Here is a 23972-nt window from a genome sequence, read left to right as displayed (position 1 = left end):
GGGGAGTTTGAGCTTACAGACCCACACTGTTAACATACAGCTCTCTGGGATGTCAACGACATTCCATGACAAACTGGCAACCAGAACGTCCGATACCCCTCCAACTTCCCAATGATACTTTCTTCATCTTTGAAACAGACTTCACAGAATTATTGTGAAAACGGAGGCACAATAAATAGAAAAGTGCTCTCAAAACTAATCAAGTGCAGTCTACACATCAGAAATCACCATTGCAAAGATTTTTTTACAAATAGGGAAACATGTATACCAAGCAATGCTAAGAAAAAGAAAACTGAGTGTCAGTCGGTGTCGGTGTACAGAATGACAAATGCCTCCTGGTGTTTCCAACACTCAGGTTACCTCAGAACCAAGACCCAGAAGATGAGCCTCATTAGCCACGCCCCGCCCGAGGGGCTCCTCTCAGATCTGAAACTAAACTCGGACACTTCTTCCTTAACTGTATGACTGGACCCTGTCTATCCCCAGCCCATCTCCAGCCAGTCCTCCTTCCGTGAGCCAGTGCCCCTGGTTCCTTTCTGTCCCTTAAGCCAGAAACAATCCCTGCCCAGTCTCTAAGCCCAGGATAAAGTGCCTCTGAGGTCTGAGCTCAGACCTTTGCGTGCTAACGCCGCTGCTGTTCCTGTTCTGGGGCTCTAGGCTCGAAAGCCAAGCCATTCTAAATGAAGTGCCTACTCGCACCCGAGTACAACAGTTCACTGCTTTACTCCTAACGCTTACAGAGATGACGATGCTTTCAGTTTTGGGTGATAGATTTCATACCCTCTTGCCTCAATAGCCTCTAACCTCCATGAGAGCAGACACAGAACCTGTCTAGTTTATCACTACACATCTACCCATCATGACATCCCACAAGAAAAACGGACGCTCAGCAAACAGTATTCTAAGTGAAACAATGAACCATGACTTGTTCTAGCTTGTGTCATCTATAGATGAGAAAACCCTGGAGAAGCCGCTGAGACACAGGGAAGGCCAAGCTGGGGTAAAAAAAAAAAAAAATGACTGTAGCTACTGAGCCAAAACTAAGGACAGGGAAGAAATGTCCTTGGCACTGGAAACAGGAAAGGGTAGTGAGCTTCCCACACGCTCTCTGCATGAAAGAGGAGTTCTGGTTGTGTTCATGTTCCTTCCTTTCCATTACAGACTGCCCCAGTAACGGTACTCTAAGCTACGTAAAAGTTAGAATATGCCATGTCTCTTTTTTTTTCTTTCTTTCTTTTTTTTTGGTTTTTCGAGACAGGGTTTCTCTGTATTGTTCTGGAGGCTCTCAGTCCAGCCCAGCCTCGAACTCACAGAGATCCGCCTGCCTCTGCCTCCCGAGTGCTGGGATTAAAGGCGTGCACCACCACCGCCCGGCCATTATGCCATGTCTCTTAAAGGCAGCCTTTGGCCACCCCACTTTGTCCCCTCTGTTTTGTGGAGACCTTGGCCTCGGGATCAAACCCCAAAGCCAGAGGAAGCGCCTGACACCCTAAAGCCCACCCCCTTTCCTGTCCCTGTTTGCATAGAATAACTGTTGCCCACACAGGCTGACTGGCACTTTGGACCCAAACTGAGCTTTGTACCCTTTTGCAACTCAATTCAGTGCAGTCTCTGTCCAATAGAAGCACTGGAAAACTAACTCTGGCGGATGGACCCCATGAGTCTGCACAATAAGAGGACAGAGAGGGGTCCGTGACAGTCATCTGCAAACATGGACACAGGGGCAAATCTGCCTTTAAAGTGGGGGTTGCACTGGGCGTCAACTGCTCAGCTCCAGGCTTTCAGATAACCTTCCTGTTCCTGCTGGATGCTCCAAGACTTTCAAATAACAAACCAGCAAAAGCACCTACCACTCCTCAGGCAAATTCTTACTGTGCATGTTGTAAGTGCCAGGCTCTGTCCTTGGCTTTGGGCCATGGGTATAGATGCTCTAAGGAGTTAAGAAAGTGGTACCAAAGGCCCACACAGTTCCCATCCCTAACCATCATAGACCTTAACTACATACAGCCATTGCCAAGGATAAAGCAAAGCCTGCTTTAAGAGGCCCAGCCTGTAGGGACACCATGAGATGGGTTCTGGTGTTACCCTTCAGGGCCGGCCCTGTGTCCCCAGCTTCACAAACTGTACAAGAAACAAGCACCAGATACCAGCCGTCACCTGCTCTGCTCGTTAAGCTTTATCTGCAACTTGAAATCAGCTGCTTTTCTTTCTGATGCCTCAAAAATGGGTTTACTTTAGAAATCAGGGAGGGAGATGAGTCCGACAAGCTGGTAGGCTGTGGCCAGGTTCCACACAAGGGCCGCCACCTGTGGAGGGACCATGCCCCTACTTCCTACTTCAGCAAGAACCCTTCCCAAACTGCCTTAGACTAAGTCTGCCTGCCTCTCTACCCCTAAAACTTTTAGATGTGCTCACAGCACTGAGCGAGAAGCATCCAGGTCCAAGTCCTAAGAAGACCCGGCTCAGGGCAGACACAGGCGTCCTGTGTTCCTGGACCGTCTGCCCCTGCGCCTTCTTGTGCGGGCACAGAAACCCGCTCCCTGCCACCTCTCCCTCCCCTGGGCCGGGTGCCACTGCGCAGACACTAAGGGAAGCAGGGAGCACAGCCGCTGAGACCCCAGGGACGAAGGGGGGCTCCGCCTCTTTGCCACGGTGCGCGACTTCTGCTTGACCGACCGCCCCTGAGGGTCTCTTCCGCACTCCGTGCCTCGGTTTCTCCACCTGTGAAGTCTGATGTCTGGGACAGGTTACCCCCGAGACCCGCTTTTCCCTGCTAAGGCGGCGTTTCTTTCTGTGACTCCCTAAGGGACGCCTCAGGGCAGGTGCCCGTCTCTCCTGCCAGGCCGGACACTGATGCACTGTGGAAAGACAGGAAGATGGGCCAAAGCCCACAAGCAGACGCCACAGACCTAGGGACATTAAGGCTGGGGTGCAGTGGTGCACCCCTATAATCCCAGCACTCCGCAGGCAGAGCCAGAAGGATCAAAGGCAGCCTTGGCTACATGGTTGAGTTCCGGGTCAGTCTGGCTACCAGAAACCTGATATCAAAAGTAAATAGACAGACAGACAGACAGACAAATGCAGTATAACACAGTAGCTGTTGGTCTAACACAGTCTTACATTCTACACCTGCATCAGACTACCTGCAGCCCAGCAGTGCAGACCTCTGGAAAACTGCTTGCTCGTCCTGTCTATCTGCTATCTGGACCATAAGGAGAAACACTGCCTCATGGGGTCTAAGAATGACTAATACAGCTAATTATCCTCCCTGCCGGCTGTTCCGTTCAGTGGAGAGCTCCGGCCTAGCATGTGTAAGGCCCTGTAGTCAACCTGCAGCAAACACTAAATAAATAAGCAGCATGCCTCATACCTAACTCATAGGAGCAGCTTCTAATTAGTTTCCTTTACTTTACTTATAGTAATGGGCACTGGACTTTGCTATTATTACCAACAAAGAAAAGACGCATAGATTCTAGACAGTGTGCTCTCACTAGTGGCCTTGAATTCAAGTTTCCTATTCGTAACATTAAAAAGTGAACAAAAAGTTTTCTAAAACTAGAAGTGTTCTCTCTCTCTCTCTCTCTCTCTCTCTCTGTGTGTGTGTGTGTGTGTGCATGCATGTGTTCACATGAGCATCTGAACGATTATACTTGGGTTCTCAAGAAGACTTTAAGTTTTCTGTGTCTCCATTTCAACGATCGTCTGAACAAAGTCTGGTACACTTATCTGGATTTATTTATTTTAGCATAAGTTCTGGCACAAGCCATCAAAGTTCATACTTGTATTAGTGTATGCAACGGTACGTTTGTAACGGGCTACTGATGGCATTGAATTAAAGGAAAGCCAAGTAGTATTAGTGAATGCTGCACAGGTATAACACTGGTGAAGAACTAAATCATTAGCACAAAGTAATATGGGCCGACCAAATTCAAAATGGCCAGGATTGCACCATCCACCACCATATTTCATGGGGCAACTCACAACCTGGATTTCAGCTAAACAAAGTCAGTTCTCTTAAACAAAATCAGTTTTCTTACTACCGTTAAGGTGATAACTTGTATTGCAATGTTTGGTTTTTTTTTTTTCAATTTTATCTGCATTTGATTTGTAAATCTGTATGGCACTACAGTTCTCTCATCAGGGTTTAAATCTATTCTTACTTTACATGATTACTTACTTTACAGATAGACAGGACGAGCAAGCAGTTTTCCAGAGGTCTGCACTGCTGGGCTGCAGGTAGTCTGATGCAGGTGTAGAATCTGTATGGCACTACAGTTCTCTCATCAGGGTTTAAATCTATTCTTACTATTCACTTTAGAATAAAAACATTAGTAAGGAAAAGGACGCCTTGATAAGTTTGTTCTCTTAAGAAAGAACTCCAAATAATACTGAATGTTATTCCACTTCGAGAAACACTGAATAGAACTCTCTTCAAGGTTCACCATCGGTCTCTTGAGTTTCAGAAGACTATTTTGGTTATGGACAGACTGAACATCATCAAGATGGGCAGGCTTGGAATCCAAGAGAAGTACAAGGCAGGGAGCAGGTTAGAGGTGAGCCAAAGAGGCACGAGGCTAAGCCAAGAGGGCCAGACGAGACAACTCTGGAAAAAATGGTGGGAGATAAAGGCGCCACAGGAAGGCTGACCCTAAGCCTCAGCAGGCTCACCCTGCCCTACAGCCGCCACGGAAAAACAACCTTCACCTGTGAAGTACTGGTGGGCTTGCCAGAGCACTCAAAGAAATACTGGCCCACATGGGAAGTGAATGGATTAGACCCTGCCACAGAAATAATGCGTCTCGGTTACTCTCATTTTCCAGGACCCTGGCAAAGCTGAGGGAGGCACGCGCAGCCTAACGCTGAGATCGCCAGGCACATCTCTGAGACTACTTCACAGAAACACTGGGGCCCACGGGGGTGTTTGTGGGTGACTCCAGGCAGCTACCAGAACTTCAGTGAACGGAGACAATGGGGTGGTTGGGGGTCATTACAGAGGTCAGAACTCATGCCCAGGAACTAACAGAAGCCCAAGCTAATGTAGCTCTACTTCACTGAACACCTCCTGCCCCATGAAGCCATGGGACCACACCACAGCCACACCATCCCGTGTCCGCAAGTGCCGGACTCATTCAGTAGCCACTACGTGAAAACCAGGAGCACACCTTCCTGCCTCCCTCCAAAACCCCCAGCCCAGCCTATGCAGGAAGCAAACGAGAACCCCCACAGAGAAAGCCATGCTCACCGTTTGCCGTCTCCGGAACGTCAAGTTCTTCCAAAGCAGCAACCTTAGCTGGGGCCAACAAGCCATGTTGCGTCTGCTGGAACCCACGGCGAGCCGTGTGTGTGGCCCCAGAGCCCTGGAGGAAGCAGCCAGAGCACACGGCACTGTGGCTGGTCATTAACTGGAAGATAAAGAAAGCCACAGGAGAGAGATGTCAGTCACGGCTCTGAAACCCTATACCTTGGAGAGTTGTGGCTCCAGCCCCTCTCACCAGACGCCTCCAACACCCAAAACCTGGCTCGGTGTCCAAGGGTCACGAGTTAGACTAGACTGCTAACCTCCACTATCGGTAGCAGACAGAGCTTCCGGGAGGCTTACTGGCCCCACAGACCAATGCTAGGCTGGGAGGTAAACGCAATGGTCCTCATCGCATGAACACCCACTGATGTGATCGTTCAAGAATGAAAAAACATGTTCGAGACAGCAGATCTGAGAGAGCAGCTATTGCCTGCAGGCCGAAAGAGAGGTCAAAAAACGGCATCCCGGAGTCCCTTCCCTATGAAGGCATGCATCCTGCCAGGAAACGTCAGTGGCATTCCCTAACATCCGCTACAGTGTTTTCATCAGGGCACAAAGCTGGGTCCAGATAAATAGCATCATTCGCAGGGCAGTTTCCCCAGGTGGCAAGCGGAGGCCTGTCCTGGATGACTGTGAGTAAGCACCAAAGAAATGCCACCAGCACCTGGCGCCCAGGTGGTGATAAGGACAAATCTTGTGTTGTGTATTTGGAAAGAAAACAGTATCCTACAGAGAAGAGAGCCTGCCAAGGCCTGAGCATAGCACGGCATCTGTGCAAGTGGCAGGCTCCCACGTGGGCCACGCTCTACCTCCACCTGGCCCCATGGCCTCTTCTACTCAAGGGTCACAAGGGTCTCCCAGGAGGGCCGTCTTCACCCTGAAAACCCGAACAGGCAGTACAGCCATCTGCATGCCCTTGCTGCCCACTACCTAGCTGTGTTCACTTAATGCTGGGCAAATTCCAAAGAGTTCCACCAAAGCGAACTACGGGATAGATGGGATTCAACCCGTGCCGAAAGGAAGAGGGGCCACACGGGCTATTAAAGCTGGGACCTGTCGACAGCTACAAACCATCAGCAGAAGCCATTGTTAGGAAAGGACGGCAATGACCGTGGCTTCCAGTGCCCTTCCAGCGTAAGCAGGTGGGAAATGAAGCGGCACGCGTTACGAACACAAGAAGCCCTCATGGAGACAGCCAAAAACTGCACTCACATCTTCACCAATGCAAAGGAAATTTCTGAGCATTTTTAGTTCCCTAATACGCAAGGACTCAGATTAAAATTTCTAGGAAAAAGATAGTTGGGAAAAATCACCATGTCCACAAAAAAAATGGTTAATTCTAATTCATTCATTAGTGATACAACAGATTGGAAATTCTGGAGTAGTTAAAACCTTAAAACCTCCTTCATTGTTGCTCAGCAAACCCCAAAAGGACACAGACTACCCGCAGCTCCTCACTGTGAAAAGAAGACAACTTAGGTCGGCACCAATAGGAAGATCTAGCTAGTACCAGCTGGCTTGCAGTTCCCTGCTGAAAGATGCCAACTGGACTCACAGCACTGACAGCTGATGACCAAATTATTTTTAAGTAGCACTTAAAACACTGAAGTGAAGAATTAACTGGACTTTTCTCCTCTTGAAGCCGCTTTCCGGGAGTCAAATTAGCTGATTTACAGGGTACAGAAACGCTTTTCTCAGAGCCCACTATAAAATGGAGGAAAAGTTGGAATCCAATACACTGTAACAAATGGAAAACTAAGCCCTCAGAAAGACCCTGATAGGCAATAGCCCCCAGATGCCCACTGTATTCACAGGACAAGACTTATGCTCTCTGATCACCGAGTTCCTCACTCTAATAAGGGGATGCTGGCATCTACCTTCCATGGTATTCTGAGTATTACAGGAGGTAATAGAATTAAGTTCAGAATGTAGTACAAGGTGTAATACAAACACCAAAGAAACTCGGGTTCCCATCTGTAGGACTCACCCTCTGTGGTAGTTTGAATGTAATTGGCCCCCATAAGCTCACAGGGAGTGACACTGTTAGGAGGTATGACTTTGTTGGAGTGGGTGTGGCCTTATTGGAGGAAGTGTGTCACTGTGGGGGCGGGCTTTGAGGTTTCCTATGCTCAGGACCCCCTCCTAGTATTCAGTCAACTTCCTGTTGCCTACAAGTCAAGAAGTAACCAGCATCATGTCTGCTGGTACTCCGCCATGTTCCCTGCCACGGTGATAATGGGCTGAGCCTCTGAAACTTTAAGCAAGTCCTCTCAATTAAATGTTTTCTTTATAAGAGTTCCCATGGTCATGGTGTCTCTTCATAGCAATGAAAACCCAAACTAAGACATCCCCACTGTTGGTTTTCCTGGTACTCTCCAGCAGAGAAATGACTGCATCTTATCCAAAGAGGGCATTCTGTAATTTCTAGTAGGAAAGACAAGCTTAGCATTGGTCTGTGGGGCCAGATCCATGTCTGGAATTGTTTCCTGACCTGAGCAGAGATGTTCAGAGAAAGGGAAGAGAACCCTACACGACGCTCAACCAGAGAAGAAAACACAGATGAGGAGAGCACAGCCCCACAGAGTTCCCTTGATATCAGAAAAGAAAAACAGTTGTTCTTGGAGAACCTTTTCCTGGAAGTTGAGTTTCTGAGTCTCTGAAACCAGTTTTGGACTCCAGGCTCCCCTGGGACACAGCAAGGATGTCTGTCATGAGACTAGAGGAAAAGTTCTTCTCCGGCTGTGCAATCTGCAAACAGGTGACATTCCAGCCCAGGCGCTCCTGCCTACCTCAGCACCTCCTGGACACCTGCACAACTCTTACCAACGCCTCAATCTCAGAACACAGAGATCAATGCTGAGGGCAACTTTACTCAGAGTGGGCGGGTGGGGGCGATGCCTGAACCCTTCTGCCCAGGTAGCAAAAGCAATGAGACATTTCCAAATCAATTTTCCAAGGAATCGAGCAAATCACAAACATACACACAAACACACACACACACACACACACACACACACACACACACACACACAAAGCCAGAGGCTATCACGTGCACTGGATTTCTCAATGTTTCAAAGCATAGGACACTCGCTCCCGGCCCTACATAAATATCCAGGCATTGACTGGAAAGGATCTCACGTTGCAATCTTTGCCATTCATTAGGCCACTCTCATCTTGATTCTGCGTGTCTACGGTACTCCTGGATCTGCATCTCTGAGTAAGGTCAGGGGTACTCCTGGATCTGCATCTGAGTCAGGTCAGGGGTACTCCTGGTTCTGTGTCTCTGAGTCAGGACAGGGGTACTCCTGGATCTGCATCTCTGAGTAAGGTCAGGGGTACTCCTGGATCTGCATCTGAGTCAGGTCAGGGGTACTCCTGGTTCTGTGTCTCTGAGTCAGGACAGGGGTACTCCTGCTTCTGCACCTCTGAGTCAGGACAGGGGTACTCCTGGTTCTGCATCTGAGTCAGGACAGGGGTACTCCTGGTTCTGTGTCTCTGAGTCAGGTCAGGAGTACTCCTGGTTCTGCATCTCTGAGTAAGGTCAGGGGCACTCCTGGATCTGCATCTGAGTCAGGACAGGGGTACTCCTGGTTCTGTGTCTCTGAGTCAGGTCAGGAGTACTCCTGGTTCTGTGTCTCTGAGTCAGGTCAGGGGCACTCCTGGATCTGCATCTGAGTCAGGACAGGGGTACTCCTGGTTCTGCACCTCTGAGTCAGGACAGGGGCACTCCTGCTTCTGCATCTGAGTCAGGTCAGGAGTACTCCTGGTTCTGCACCTGAGTCAGGTCAGGGGCACTCCTGGTTCTGCGGCTCTGCTATCCCCAGGGTACAAATACATCAGTACCGGTTTGTTGTGAGCACTCAGGGGATACGGCCTCAATTGGTTCTTAAAAAGATGGCCGTGAGAAGCAGGGTCTCAGAATGTAAGGTTGGTGGCATTCTTGGCACTGTGGTGATTGATTTCCCAGACTTGGTTAACTGATTCAGGCAAACTGTCCCCAGAGAGGGAGCCCCGAGTTCAGTGGCTTCCACAGCATAGTCAAGAAAGTCACAAAGGACTGCAGGGCGCCGCTGGTAGCTCCTCAGGCATCCTGGGAAACATAAGTGAATCTAAGTTTACTCTGCATGAATGTCAAGGTTAGCTAAGAACCAAGTAGACCTCCCAAGACCACTGGGGTCATGGAATTAGTTTCCTGCCAAGCTTCAGGCTCAAGTCTTTGGAACAATCTCTCTGGTTCTGGTCATTAGTCCCACTTATCAATCTGGTAATTTCTACACCCCAACCTTGATTTGTGCAAGACAGATGTGGACAAAGTGACTGGCTCTAACCTTCTGCTAATTTGTTTAGCAATTTTTACTTCAAATGCCTCTGGCATTTTGAAGTTTTTAGAATATACAGAACACATAAGTCTGCTAAAACATAACCCTCTTAAATATGCAAAAATGCTTACTTCATCACTTACAGGGAAATGCGAATTAAAAACACAATGAGATATCACCACGCACACTAAATTTAAAAGCACTAACAAATGTGTGAAGTAATCAAACTCAACACACTAGCTTCATAAACATAAGATGCAGGTGTCACTCTGGTATCTACGCAAAAGAAACGGCAGCGAAAATCCACACAAAGACACACGTAAATGTGTATAGACGCCTTATGCAGAAAAGCCGTTGAAAACAACCAAAGGTCTATTAACAAGAGAATAAGTGAGAACAGAGTATTACCAGACAACAAAGAGGAATAACTTTTTGGCACACGAAACAACACAGACGAATCTCAGCAGTTGCACTCTTAGAGAAATAAAGCAGGCACACTATACAACTACACACTATCCGATTTGATTTAGAAGACTCTATGGAGCTGGACATGGTGGCACACGCCTTTAATCCCAGCACTTGAGAGGCAGTGGCAGGCAGATCTCTGAGTTCAAGGCCAGCCTGATTCTGCAGAGCCAGTTCCAGGACAGCTGGGCTACACTGAGAAACTCTGCTTCACACACACAAAAAAAAAAAAGACTATGGAAAAAGTGAACAAGACTCTGAACCCTGCTTGTCAGAGGTTATATGTGGCGAGGAGATAAGACCACAAGGGAGCACGAACTACTCAGTATTGGGAAAGCAACTGGAGTTGCACCATTGTGGACATCTGTGAAAAGTCCAACTGCATACTTTAAAGGAGTCCATTTTACAGAAAGTGAATCACACGTCAATAAACCCCACTCTGTTATAGTAACTAACATAGCTCATGAGTCCAACTGTGCCTTAGATGTAAGGACTGCATAACACAGAGCCCCACTATGATAGGGCTCCCTGAGAGGGGGCACTGCCGGTAAGCATGCGATCACATTACTTAGTGGTTTTGCCAGACAACCTCAGCCGCAACTCTGCCCGGCTCCCACTAACCGCAACCAATATTTTTAGTGGGCACCTATCGCATGCCACGCGCTGCTCCAGACCCTGGATAGCACAGGTCTTATTCTCAGGGGCCCTCTGTTTCATCAGAGAAAGTGAGAGGAAGGTTCCCACTGTTGAAGCATCTCTACTGGGCCAACCTTCCACTGCCCACCAAGGGTCACTCAAGGATCAACAAACATAATGTTTTCTTCCACTTTTCCCGGAAAGACCGGAAAGACAGACAGACTCTATGACACTGGCAAAAGGAAACACACATGAAAGAGAGAGAGAGAGAGAGAGAGAGAGAGAGAGAGAGAGAGAGAGAGAGAGAGAGGGAAGGAAGGAAGGAAGGAAGGGAGGGAGGGAGGGAGGGAGGGAGGGAGGGAGGGAGGGAGGGAGGGAGGGAAGGAGGAAGGGAGGGAGGACAAACTTTACAGGAAACTTGGTGGGAAGGGTTACCAATGACCCTCATCACTTCATACCCTGCTTACCACCCTCTTTCTGACCAGGGCATTTTGACCTTTTGAACTTGACATGCGTACTTCAAAGAGAAAAGAGACTACCAAAAAGCAGAAAGAAGAAACAAAAACAAAATAAAGAGCAAAGTAGAAGAATGTACCCCCCCCCCGCACAGTCTAGAGAAAATAAGAACTCCTTCCCAAGACCACCTCTACCCTGAAGCATTCAGTCTCTTGATGGAAATACAGGAGAGGCCTGTGGGGGTGGGGGAGGGGTTATACTGTTACTAGAATATATTGCTGCCTGGGAACAAAAGGTTGGAACTGTCCTGTTCCTTCCTACAAGATACAGCCAGGATTCCAGCACTAGGCTCCATGAGAGAGAAGTCACTCAACCCATGCCTGGCAATGCCCCAGCCAGTGCCTGTTTCCCAATAGCAAAAGTCCCCAAGCAGTAACCACAAGAACTATCATGTCATGGGGCTGGAAGTCAGTCCTTTGGGGCAGGAAAGGGAGGGGGGCTCCCAAGTCTGTGTTACATTTGATCTCCATACTGGCAGACCAAAGGCCTTGGAATTTAGGAGACACACCCCCATCATAATCTCCTGCAACCTTACAGGCTGAGAAGTTGAGGAAGCAAATCCCTTACCTCCATGTGTGAGCTCTTAAATCACCTTGCAAGAATGCCCTCACGCCCTCTCGCACTCACTAAGCTGCTTCTCCCACAACTGTTTATTCTTCTGGGTGCATTTCTCTTACCAGTTCCATCCAAATAGCTCGTAAGCTCAGGATGCATGCCCAGCAACTGATTTTAATTTTCGGGGAACAATGGTTATATGAGTTATTGCCCCAAATTTTCAGTAAACAAAAGATGAGTGTGCTTCTCTATTCACGGGTGTACGTTCTGCTTCCTGAAGACAGACTGCCACCACCTTGCAGAAACGAGATGCTCGGTGAAATTTCTGACCATAGCAGCAGGTATGTCTTAATACAAATGTCTGTAGATTTCCTTTTCTAAGATGAGGTAAAATCGGCAAATAAAAACTGAGTTATCTGTGGTGTTCCATATCAAGAAGTGGTGAGGCAGTAAAAACTGAGTTATCTGCGGTGTTCCATATCAGGAAATGGCGAGGCAGCATACCACCAAGCAGGAGGTAGGCTCAACTGTAGCCGGTACGCGAAGGCGCCACCGATTGCCTGTTCATGAGACACGGATGCAAACACAGGAAGCACAGGTGAGGCTCCTGCCTCGTCCCCAGAGACTCGTGCAAGGTCCCGGAATGTCGGGCATGAAACCCTGGGAGCCCTGGGAGTACGCCTGCTTTAGGAAAAGCCTCTTCTCTAACAGCCTCCCAGAGCCTGTCTCTGGGTCAGCAGCCATGTTCCAGGAGGAGCCTATCGAGGTTATGAAAGGCCAGGAGACCTGGCTTGCACAGGCTCGCTGCACCCATGATTTAAGACCAGACTTAAATCAAGGCTGCTGTGGAGTGGGAGGGATTCCGAGACACCCTGTAATTTCCCCAAGGGTGGTGACCCATCAGTTTAATACACGGCCGAAGCTAAGCTGACCGTCTTGATGTAGCTTTCCTGGCCTCCAGCTCCTAGCTCATCCTCATTGGTGGTCCCTTAAATGCCACCCCCATCCTCAGCCCTCCAACCATATCATAAACCTACGGTCCCCACGGGACAGGCCTGAGCTACAGAGACCTACAGATGGGCCACAAGCCAGAAATGATGCTGCCATCTACACATAATATCTTAACCCTGAAACTCATGAAAAGAAAGCAGGCAAGGGGTCTCCAAGATAAAAAAAATCAACCTCAAAATGAGTTCATCCTGTCATTCCAGGAGAGTTTCACTACTTCGGAAGGGGCTCTGCTAACAGCCACCCAATTAAAAATACAGACTCAGTGGATGCCATCAACCCCAACAGTTATACCTAGGCAGGCAGAAGGGCTCAAAGTACCAAATGCATCATACGCAATTCCTTCTCCATAACATCATACGCAATTCCTTCTCCATAACATCATACGCAATTCCTTCTCCATAACATCATACGCAATTCCTTCTCCATAACATCATACGCAATTCCTTCTCCATAACATCATACGCAATTCCTTCTCCATAACATCATACGCAATTCCTTCTCCATAACATCATACGCAATTCCTTCTCCATAACATCATACGCAATTCCTTCTCCATAACATCATACGCAATTCCTTCTCCATAACATCATACGCAATTCCTTCTCCATAACATCATACGCAATTCCTTCTCCATAACAGAAAGATTACAAACAGCTGCACACATTTTTCCAACCTAGCACACATATCCAACTTCCAAGAGAAAATTCTTTGCTAATATCTGAATTTGCAAAACAAGAACTATGAAATAATAAAAATGAAAACTAAAAGCTGAAGTAAGAAAGGTATGAATGTTGTGCCAATCTGTTAGGACCTTTGAGAAGCAATCCCTCATGTTTTTTTGAGAGACCCTGAAAGTCCAAAGCTGCTGGCTCATGTCACTGGCACTCAGTCGATGGCCCTACTCACCACTCTCAGCATTCCTGGGCTGCTACCACCTAAGCAAATGGTCTCGGTACTTTTTAAAACACTTCAAAGATTTTCTGGAAGCAAATCTGTACTGAATCCAAATCCTTGTTCCTCTGTGGTAAAATTAGGGAAAAATTCTAACGAAACTTTAGATATTTCCCCTCGCCTCCCACTGATATCCACTAAAAGCACCACAGAGCAAACTTCAAAGGAAGAATTTAGCAAACAAAACAAATGTTTGCTTTTTCCCTGGGCAGGGCATGCAACACACAGGGAGATGTCAAGAGCTCAACCTGTCAGCATGCCTGAGTTGTCATGAGGAGAAATGTAAAAACTTAACTGCGATCATCGTGCTAGCAGTTAAGAGGGACTTTGGCAAGAGACTACTGCATTCCTTAACTCCCATCTACAAGCTACCTGCAAGCCCAGATTTGCGGACAAATCTGACCGGATAACGTCCCCCGTTGCTGTAAGACGGTTTTCCACGAACACCTTGGGAGGTGTGGCTCAGTGGCACACTCCATGTGGCTCATACCTCTGAAGGATGCTGTGGTGCCGCAGCAAAAAGAGGTGTTGGAGTCCGAGAACATTCTCTGACTCTGGGACCCTGGAGACGCCGAGGCCCTGCCTCGTCTGCATAAAACGGTGCTAGCAATGTATATAAAACATTTATATAGTTCCTGGAACAAAGTGAGCGCAGTGCACATTGTTATCACGCTGATGAGCGCTACGCTTCACCGAGCCAGGCTCTCATCCAGGGTGGGGCTGGGAGTGGGCAGACCATTAAGGGAATCCCTCTCCTCTCCTGGTCCACAGAGAGTGTACCATTTCCTTCAAGGGCCTTTCCAGAGAATAGTGGAGCTCGCTCCAGTGCCCCAGCACTGGGAGAAATGAAACTTGCCCTGGTATCCATTATCCATGGTGCCACTTCAAGATACCCAGGTTCTACCACGAACCCCCTTTGGGGTCCCTACCATGCCCACACTGTCTCATCACTTGGCTATTTGTATAGCCTACTGACTGCTGCTTTCCAGCGAGCTTTGCTTGGGTCCTGCCTAGGGCTTCCCTGTCCCATTGCTCGGGTCCTGCCTAGGGTTTCCCCTGTCCCATTTTCTCCAGCCTCTAAATCAGTTAGATTAAAAATCATGGCTCACCCTGTATCTCTTTTCAGATCGCCCCACACTCTTATCCAGGACTGTCTTATCAAGTGGGCCCTGCTAAATGATAAGTTGTTTACACGGCCCTAAGGCACCTCAACATTGCCAGCTGTGTTAAAAAAAAACAAAACAGCAAACCTAAGCTCAAATGGGACAGCATTCACTTGATTTCCCTCAATGTGTCTCTCACTAGGAACTGCATTACTCTGAAAGGAGCAACACAGCCTGCAGCTGGACAGGGGGAGGTTGTAGGACTTGTGTGACCATACCAGCTGAAAAGGATGCCTTCCCTAGGGGCTCATCCCCAAACCTAAAACATTCAGAACGGCTCAGGAGCCTGGAGATCGAGGGCCAAGGGTTCAAGGACTCGAGGGACCCTGTCAACAGCTGGACACAGCTTTCCACCTCGACACTCCACTGCCTTCACTTGGACCAAACTGGGCGTTTTGGCTTGCCTTGGTTTTTCAAATCAGAGTTTCTCTGTGCAGCCCTCGTTCTGTAGACCATTCTTGCCCAGAACTCAGATCTACTTGTCTCTGCTTCCGAGTGCTAGGATTGAAGGTGTGCGCCACCACCTGTCTGGCATCCAAACTGAGTTTTTATCCAGGGCCAGCTTGGAGAGCAGGTGACGGACACCAGGAGCCTCCTCCAGACTGCCCTTTCCCCAGGCAGCTCCCAAAGCAGTGTAAACAGATGCACTGTGTCCCAAACATGTCAGTCAGTTTCACAGCAGAGCCAGCGCCAACTAGATAAGTGAGAATTTCATCAGGCTGCCAGCTCACAGACGCACACTTCTTCCCTCCAAAGCTTCAGACACCTTTTCTTATAAAAAGCCCAACGGGCCACTTTGCTGGCTACCTAACCAGAGGAGGAGGAGAAAGAGGAGTAAGTCTACAGCTGATTCTGAGGAACAAAACCTTAAGGGTGTGTTCGCTTTTTATTTTTTAGTACTGACAATGCAGAAACTGTTATCTGAGGTCTCAGAGGATGGTGCAAAAGAGATCCATCTCAACTGAGTCCAGTATTACCAAGACTCTATGCACTTCTTTCTTTAAAATGACTCTGCGATTAAGATTCCACACACCAGATACTCAGAGTACCAAAGGAAAAGCGGTCAGGGGAAAATGGAAGTGAGCTATTGGGTGGGACTTCTGCTAGCCTGGGGGGGGAGAGGAAGAGAGGGAGGAGAGGGAGGGAGAGAGGGAGGGAGGGAGGGAGGGAGGGAGGGAGGGAGGGAGAGAGGGAGAGAGAGAGAGAGAGAGAGAGAGAGAGAGAGAGAGAGAGAGAGAGACTGTGATTTTTACAGTGCCACTTAAAAATTCACACACTCCAGTCTCCAAGCAACAATGTACTAAGTGGCTACATCAGGTGAGAGCCAGTGTCCCCAAATGGAGCTGTCTGAGGACACACTGCCCTGCTGGTCTCTGCAGGCACATCCACTCACTCCCTTTAATGAAAGCCACACTCCACTCCTCAGCAGGGAGAGAGTCATCCTCTGGTCACGTGAAATGAGACCAGCTCTGCAAACTGAGAAAAGGCAAAGTTGCCTTTAAATTTGCAAATCTCCTAAGACTCACAACTGAATAAACTGCTTTATTTTTAATTCAATATCTTACTACAATTAACACCACCATTAACATTTTCCAAAAAAAATACACCTGCTTCAAATACCAATTAACACTGACCAACCAAAACTAGTACCAGGATTTCATACTTCTGCATAAAGAAAACAGCACAGAGAAACCCTCAACATTCAGGGTTTCTGTAGAAATGTCCTTCTCGCTTGGACTTAAGGCTAAAGGACACTTTGGATTTGATAGAGCAAGAAGAGTTCCAGTTGGAAAACTCCTTACAATTAAAGTTGGCCCAACAGAGACAATAAGCAAATGAGGCCAGGCCAATATTTAAGAATTCATTTAAGCCATGCATTTAGCCTTTTATATACACAATTTCTCTTCTGTCACCTAGAGGGCACCGCAACTCTCCAAATTCTGAAAGAGGAAAAGGAAGCCCAGACCAAAGAAGCAAAAGACTAAGAATTTAATTTCCAATTAACGACTGCTTAGAGAGTGAATTTAGGAAAAGCGTCCTACCACTTTAGGACACAAAACAATTACAGATCTTTTTTATGAAGAGACTAGAACCCATGATGTTAATAACAAGAAAAGGCTGGATTAAGGGCACTTGTTGCTCCTGCAGAGGAGCAAGTTCAATTCCCAGAACGAACCCACATGGTGGCTCACAACCATCGATAACTCGAGTTCCACAAGACACACCGCCCACTTCTGACCTCACAACCCAACCGCTCGGCGCACAAACACATAGGCAGGTAAAACACACACGAAAACGAATAAACCTAAGTTTTAAAAATGTAATAAAGATTTAAAAAGTAAACAAAACAACAACACTGCCAGGGTCTATAATGTACCCAGAAGCCACAGAAAATACAATCCACCCAGCAAGAGAATCCATGGCACTGCTCCCACTCCCAGCATTAGAGGGGGGTGCAGGGGGGGGTCTCTGCTTCCTCGTGCACTGAGAGAGAGAAAGGGCGCACAGCGATCACTCCGGGAATCAATATGGAAATGCTTGCAGGAGCACAGAGGAGAGGCCGTTCTCCTAACAGTTTCAAGGAACGAGGTCCTGGAGGAGAGGGCAAGAAAGATGTCCCTGCTGTGGCCGTCATGAACGTCCTTTAAAGGCGTGTGTGTTACAGGTTCAGTTTCAGTGTTGCAGTCAAGTGGTAGTGGAACCTTCAAGATGCACAGCCTGGCTTGGTCACCCCGTAGGTCCCAAAGGGGGGAGGGGCACAGCACCTTTATCCCATTAACAGATGTATTCCTCTGTCAACAGGCACCTGGACGGAGTCCATGCCTGACTGCTGCGAGTCCTCAAACCCACAGAAATGACACACTGTAGATTTGAAACGCAAACCAAGAAAGTGTGGAAAAAAACAGAAATAATGCATGAGGCTACTGTTACTTTTAAAGTGTTCAGACGTCTACCTCACCTCATGAGTTACGCGTATCCCTAAAAGTAAATCAATGCATGGCTCAAAATACTTGAATGTGGACCATCACAGACTACTGCCCCAGATCACAGCTTCCTCAAAAAGGGGGAACTGTTTGTCCTACGGAGTGACCTAGCCTAATAATTGAAACACGTCCCAAAACTTACCAGCGCACTGTAAACAGAGGCATAATCATGCCTGTTGCCGTATCATCTTCTAAGACTTCTCTGAGAAAGTTTCATTCGTTTGAGTCATTTTGGAACACAGGACACAGGCCTCTTAGACCAGTTCAAGTTAGCTTTTTTTTTTTTCTCAATTTCCATATTAAAGAGACAAGGGCATGGGGCAACCTGAGTCACAGGCCTCTCTTGAGAAAGGCGCGCGCCACAGGAAGACGGAATGTCCACTGTCATTCTGAAAACTCCACTGCGTGCATGGCGTGGGTGAGCGTGGAAATCGGCTCCTTCGGGAGTACAGAATGGGAGGGAGCTGTGGGTCCAGGAGACTGTGAGGAAGGTGACATTCTTCCTGTCAGGGTCTAGAGGGTTTTGTATTTATTTTCCAAAACAGATCAAAGCAAAATAGGACTTCAAACTTTCCTTTTCCTCTTTCCTTTAGAAAACATATTTGAGCCTTGCTGTGGCGGCGCACACCTTTAATCCCAGAACTCGGGAGGCAGGTGGATGTCTGTGAGTTTGAGGCCAGCCTGGTCTATAAGAGCGAGTCCCAGAACAACTAGGACTACACAGAGAAACCTTGTCTCAAAAAAGCTAAAGAAAAAAGAAAACAAATGTGGTGCTTCACGACTGTCAACAATAAACACAAACACTGCTTTTTTACAGTTCATGCAGGGCAGAACACGGTGTAGCCAGAGAGGGGCCTGTGGAAGCCATTTCATTTCTGGGACTTTCTGACTTCTTTTTAAAATGTACTGCCTGGCCCCACTAGCTACAGGAAACTGCTTTGATTGAGGTCACACACAATTTACAAATAACCGATGGAGGAACGTGTTCATTTAAAATGAAGCTTTCTGTTTTAAGAAAAAAAAAACCGAGATTGAGTAAATGTCACTGCCTGGCTTTTGCATTGCATTGCAACCAAGGTCTCACCCAGAAGAGAATTTGACTGGCTACCCCCAAGCAACAACAAAAACACGATACGGGTTATAGTTACTCGTAAGAGTGACAGCGAATAAATACATAGAAAGTCCCATTTCGCCGCATCTGAAATTGTGCAGGTGGCTCACTTACTAGGGACAGTTAAAGACTTCTGGAACCGAATTCAAATATAAAACCAGCTACTTGGAAAGTTGAGAACCAAGAACCAGCTAGCCTCCTACCTTCTTCATCTGCAGAACAGATGCGATAAACAAGCTCGTTTCCAAGATTAACTCTGTGTTGGAGAAACACTCGGAACAGCACTTGGCATAGAGCACCTGTATCTATTACTAAGACTCCAACCCCGCTATAACTTTGGTATTCAACACATTTCATCTGCATGTGTAAAGCCTGTCTCTAATCTTTCTTTTAGTGCAGGCCCTCTCCCAGTGCAACTAAACCAAACAAGTATTAAGAATGTTCTTTTGAAACTGATGCCGGAATAACCGACCAGAGGAACATTGTATTCCCATTATTTATTTAATATATAGACTACATATAAGGATGTATTTATACCTGAATGTTTTAGGAATGTCAAAGCAATGTCCGTTTTTTTGGTATTTTCTAAAAACCCAGAAAGTTTCTAACGTAAGGGTTTAGAGATATGTCCACTTAACGATTTTAGAAACTAAAACTAATCTGAAAGGAAAGGCTCAGATCTAACCATTTTCAATCACTACAACATAGACATAAGCATCGTGGCCTATGAGATGAAGAAACAAAGTCTACAAAGAACAAATTTAAATGTAAAAATATTCCAGCTCCTCTCCGAACAGGGTAGGGTGGCACACAACTGAGGTGCTAAGTTTCATTCATTATTAATCGTGTTTGCACTGGGGCTTCCATGGGCAGAGGTGGAAAACTAACAAGCCCTAATCACCCCTTTCCGATTCCAGACCAATGCTGTCTCCCACAAAACCCAGCATGTTCCAGGGTCAAGACACATCCAGGGTCCATTACAGGCCTGCCCTTAGGTGTTAACAGATATACTTATAAGGGGCTGGATTTCAAACATTCATCTGCAGGGAAACACACATCACAGATCTCCAAGTCACCAGCAGTGAGTCAGCCCAGAACACCAGCGAGTTTTACAAGGAGAAGACACATGAAATTATTCTGTGGCAGCAAATTTTGCTGTGAAAAGGGACTATGGGCATTAAGCAGGTTGGAAATTTTCTTCTCTGGCCCCTCTCATTCAATTTGTTCTCACATGGATAATAATAAACTCTCTGCATCACGTTTTCCAACTTTAATGACTTATGACAGCACTGAGGAAAAAAAACTGCTTACAAAAGAAACTGTAATTTATCTTTATTGTTTTGTATATTATTATACTATCAACTCAGAAATAGTCTCTGTGCTATCATACTTTCTGTAATGTGGGAGGCGTTTTTGCAAAGATAGGAACAAAAATACGTTGACCTTTCGTTTGTATTTAGAATATGAAAACCAGGCTGAAAGAAAAGAGATGAGAAACCAAGCACTTTTTAACTGGCATGCATGTCTTGTAGCGTGTCAATACTTGGGGCCTGGTTCCGGACTGTAAGAGAGCCAGTAAAGGTGTGATTCTGAGAGAACTAGTAAAGGTGTGATTCTGAGCCAGGGTCCTGAGTCAGGTGGGCTTTGAGGGAGGTGAGGACTGAGACACAGAGAGAAAGTGACAGGCCAGCTCTCTTCCAGGAAGCTTTGTGTTTCTGTTTTGTTGTGCTTTGCTTTAGTTACAACCCAAGGTCTCACACAAGCCCGATAAAACTCTACCACTGACCCACAGCCCAAGCCAAGAAGCTTTACTTCTCTTGAACTATCAGTCTGTCCTCTATTGTGTGTTTATTCTGCCCACTATCTTTGAGGGATGCCATCGAAAAGCACTGGGTTTGTTTGCTTTCTAAATTGTTGTACCAATGCAGCAAATGAGGGAAACCAATTATTTTTAGTGACAGATACTTTTTTCCCAAAAAAAAAAAAAGCGTTTATAGTTTCTCTCCCTTTCCGGTAAGTGCAGGGAAAAAAAAACACACACACACACACAAAAACAGACATCTACCCACAAGCCTGTCACCAGCAAACACCCTCAAGAACCTTGCCTCATTTAGCAAGGCAATGACCAGAGAGACAGAGACACACTGAGACGAGAGAGGGGGGGGGGGGAGGAAGAGAGAGAGAGAGAGAGAGAGAGAGAGAGAGAGAGAGAGGGAGGGAGGGAGGGAGGGAGGGAGGGAGGGAGGGAGGGAGGGAGGGAGGGAGGGAGAGGGAGAGGGAGAGGGAGAGGGAGAGGGAGAGGGAGAGGGAGAGGGAGAGGGAGAGGGAGAGGGAGAGGGAGAGGGAGGGAGAGGGAAGGAGAGGGAGGGAGAGGGAGAGAGGATCAGAGCAGAGTCTGGCTTCCCTGGTCCCGTTTGGAGCCACCAGTTTTCACCAGATTCACAGAGAGGTGCAGGACTACAGACTTGTTCTTGCACCGGGCCATACCTAGGCCACTCGGCCAGGAGGCGCTGCGGGCCAGTCTCCAGGGGCCACCCTGCAGGACGCCCAGCCCCCACCCCCTGGCGGCGGAGCCCGGCCCAGCACCCGAGCGCGAGTTCTGCGCCGCCCGCCCGCCCGCCGGGGTTACTAGCGGTCATCCGGCTGCACTACCTAGCCCCAGCTTCTCTATGGGTGCTTGGTCCTAAGTCGCCCCAAGGGACGAGCGGCAAAAAAGCAGGAAGATGGGTCAGGGGGCGAGGGGAGTCGGACACCTCAGTCCGGAGCTCCTGCAGGCTCTCGTTTCAGTGCTCTGCCTTTAGGAGGCACGACGCTCGCCTTCCACTTTGCGCCAGGGGCTGCAGCTCTCCGGAGCCCAGAAAGCTTGTGGGTAGGACCCCCAACCCCCAGGTCAAACACAGCCCCGAGGCCTGGAGCAGGCGATGACACAAAAGATTCCGTCTGGGACACTTCCTACTCTTTGGAATCGAGGACGACGCGCCGCCGCCGCCCCAGTCCGAGGAGCGGGATCCCCAAATCAGAGGCCAGCAGCGGCCACTTTCATAATGGAGCGGGGAGTCTGCTGGGACACTTGTGGGCGACGGCCGGCCCGAGCCGGACAAAGGGAGACTTCGCAGCGGACCCCCGTGTCGCCCCATCCCGGTGGCTGCGCCCCTAAGGGCGCGCGAGAGCCCTGGCTCCCCCTGCTCGCTCGCCCCCTCCCCCGGATCTCCAGCTCGAGGGGACCCGAGTGCTGCAGTTCTGCGCCCTAGGACGGCCGCGACCCTTCCCAAACAGAACCCACACACACAGACTTACGCCGCCCCGGCCCTGTTTGCATCCCTAGAGGTGAGGAATTCGAGTTCGAGGACCAAAGTCCCCGAAACGGGGAGCTTCCCTACCGCGCTCCCCCCCCCAAACAAAACGCCCAGGTCACCGAAGAACCTCTTACCTGTTTGCCACTTCGGTGTTGGCGTCTGTTTCTCCCACCCTGCACAAACCCTTCCAGAAAGGGGGAGGGAAAAGTGTGTGTTTGGGGGGAGAGGAAGAAACAGGGAGCAGAGCAGCGCCCCAAACCGGCTGTGGGCGAGCGGGTCCCCGCGGCGCCCCTGCCCAGCCCTGCGCTAGGTGGAGAGAAGTGGGCCCGGCCCGTGCCGGCCCGCTCGCTCGCCCTCGGAATTGCTGGGTTTTTGCCGCGACTAGTTCCTTTTATAGATTCGGCTGCGCCGAGCGCCGGGGTTACTACCGGTCAAACGCTGTTCTTTCCCTCTTCCCCCCGCCCCGTTCCCGGCCTCTGTTTATGTAGTTCAGTCACTCAGCAGAAAGCACGTGGAGCCGCGGCCCGCCCCTTAAACGGGCGATGGTGCGCCGGGGCCGGCCGGCACCCACCCGGGCCGCACGCGGCAGGCTACGCGGGGTCAGTCCCCAGCCCTGGCCCTGACCTGCCTGCCTCGGGCGAGCGGGAAACTCATGGCCTGAGCTGAGCCAGGGACTCTGCTTTCCCGGCAGCGCAGAAAATGGGGGTGGGGGAAGCTTCCTCTAAGCTCTTGCTTTCTGCAGTTGTTTGGGGTGGGTGGGTGGGTTGGTTGGTGTATTTTTGTGTCCCCCCCCCATCTCTCCTTTGGTTAGTTTCCTTGCCCCCAGGTTCAGAAGGAAGGCTGACCCACACAGATGCCTATCATTTCCTGTCTCTTCCAATCAAAGCCCTAGATTGGGGGAGGGGGTAGACAGAGGGTTTATCTGCCTAAACCTTGATTTTGGTTTTTCAACAGACCTGTTACCTTCCAGAGTCCCAGTCTGCACCTCCTACCCACCCCATGCCCCTACACACACACACACACACACACCTTCCACTGACAATAGGTACTTGTAAGCCACAGCAGTTGTGATCACAAGAGTGGGTTTTGATGTCAGACTGGGCCAAAATTAGATGGTTTTCTGCCTCTGTTTTATTTTATCTGTTTTGAGACAGAGTCTCGTGTAGTCTGGTCGATAACCTTGATTTCCTGATCCTCTTGCCTGCATCTCTCTAGGCCTGAAATTGCAGGAGCCGGGTGCTGCACCGAGTTTGTACAGTGCAGGGAGATGAACCCGGTTTCTTGCCTGCTAGGCCAGCACTCTGCCAACCGGGCCACATCCTCAGCCCCTGTGTCCTCGTCTTTCAAGAAAAGAGAATGGTCTCTTTGTCTCTGAGGAGTTTTCTGAAAATGAATTTATTGGAATTGTTGAAGTCCTTGGAAGAAGGGCACCATAAACTGTCTTTCCGACAGCATCAGTGGCATTTTTTAGTGACATCCATGGCCTATAAACTATTTCCTGTGCCAGGCTTTCAAAGGTCCAGAACTAGCAAAGAATTTAAAATAATGTCTGTGACCATCTGTGTACAAAGAAAAATAAAGGGCAAGGCTATTATCCCTCACAAGATTTTAGGAAGAGATTAGGTCTCTGTCTCTTTCCCTATGTCCACATACCTTACAATGTTTA

General features: G+C 48.5%; 1 protein-coding gene across 3 annotated transcripts in view; it reads right to left on the bottom strand.

Moving 5' to 3' along the window:
* Abca1 (ATP binding cassette subfamily A member 1) overlaps window positions 1-22694 on the bottom strand; it is a 124689-nt gene extending 101995 nt beyond the window's left edge. Inside the window, exons 1-2 of one of the 3 annotated variants that reach the window (XM_021230906.2) lie at window positions 22441-22694; window positions 5243-5402 (exon numbers count right to left, since the gene is read on the bottom strand). In XM_021230906.2, coding sequence (XP_021086565.1) covers window positions 5243-5308 — 66 coding nt within the window. In that variant the 5' untranslated portion in view covers window positions 5309-5402; window positions 22441-22694. Of the gene's footprint in view, window positions 1-5242; window positions 5403-18041; window positions 18064-22440 lie in introns of those variants that run through there. The other 2 variants (XM_005076485.4, XM_040738335.1) reach the window with 2 other exon arrangements.
* Window positions 22695-23972: the final 1278 nt, after the last annotated feature.

Source organism: Mesocricetus auratus, unplaced genomic scaffold (genome assembly GCF_017639785.1).
Source record: "Mesocricetus auratus isolate SY011 unplaced genomic scaffold, BCM_Maur_2.0 Super-Scaffold_6730, whole genome shotgun sequence".
Classification (NCBI taxonomy): domain Eukaryota; kingdom Metazoa; phylum Chordata; class Mammalia; order Rodentia; family Cricetidae; genus Mesocricetus; species Mesocricetus auratus.
This window is presented reverse-complemented; position numbering and strand designations above follow the sequence as displayed.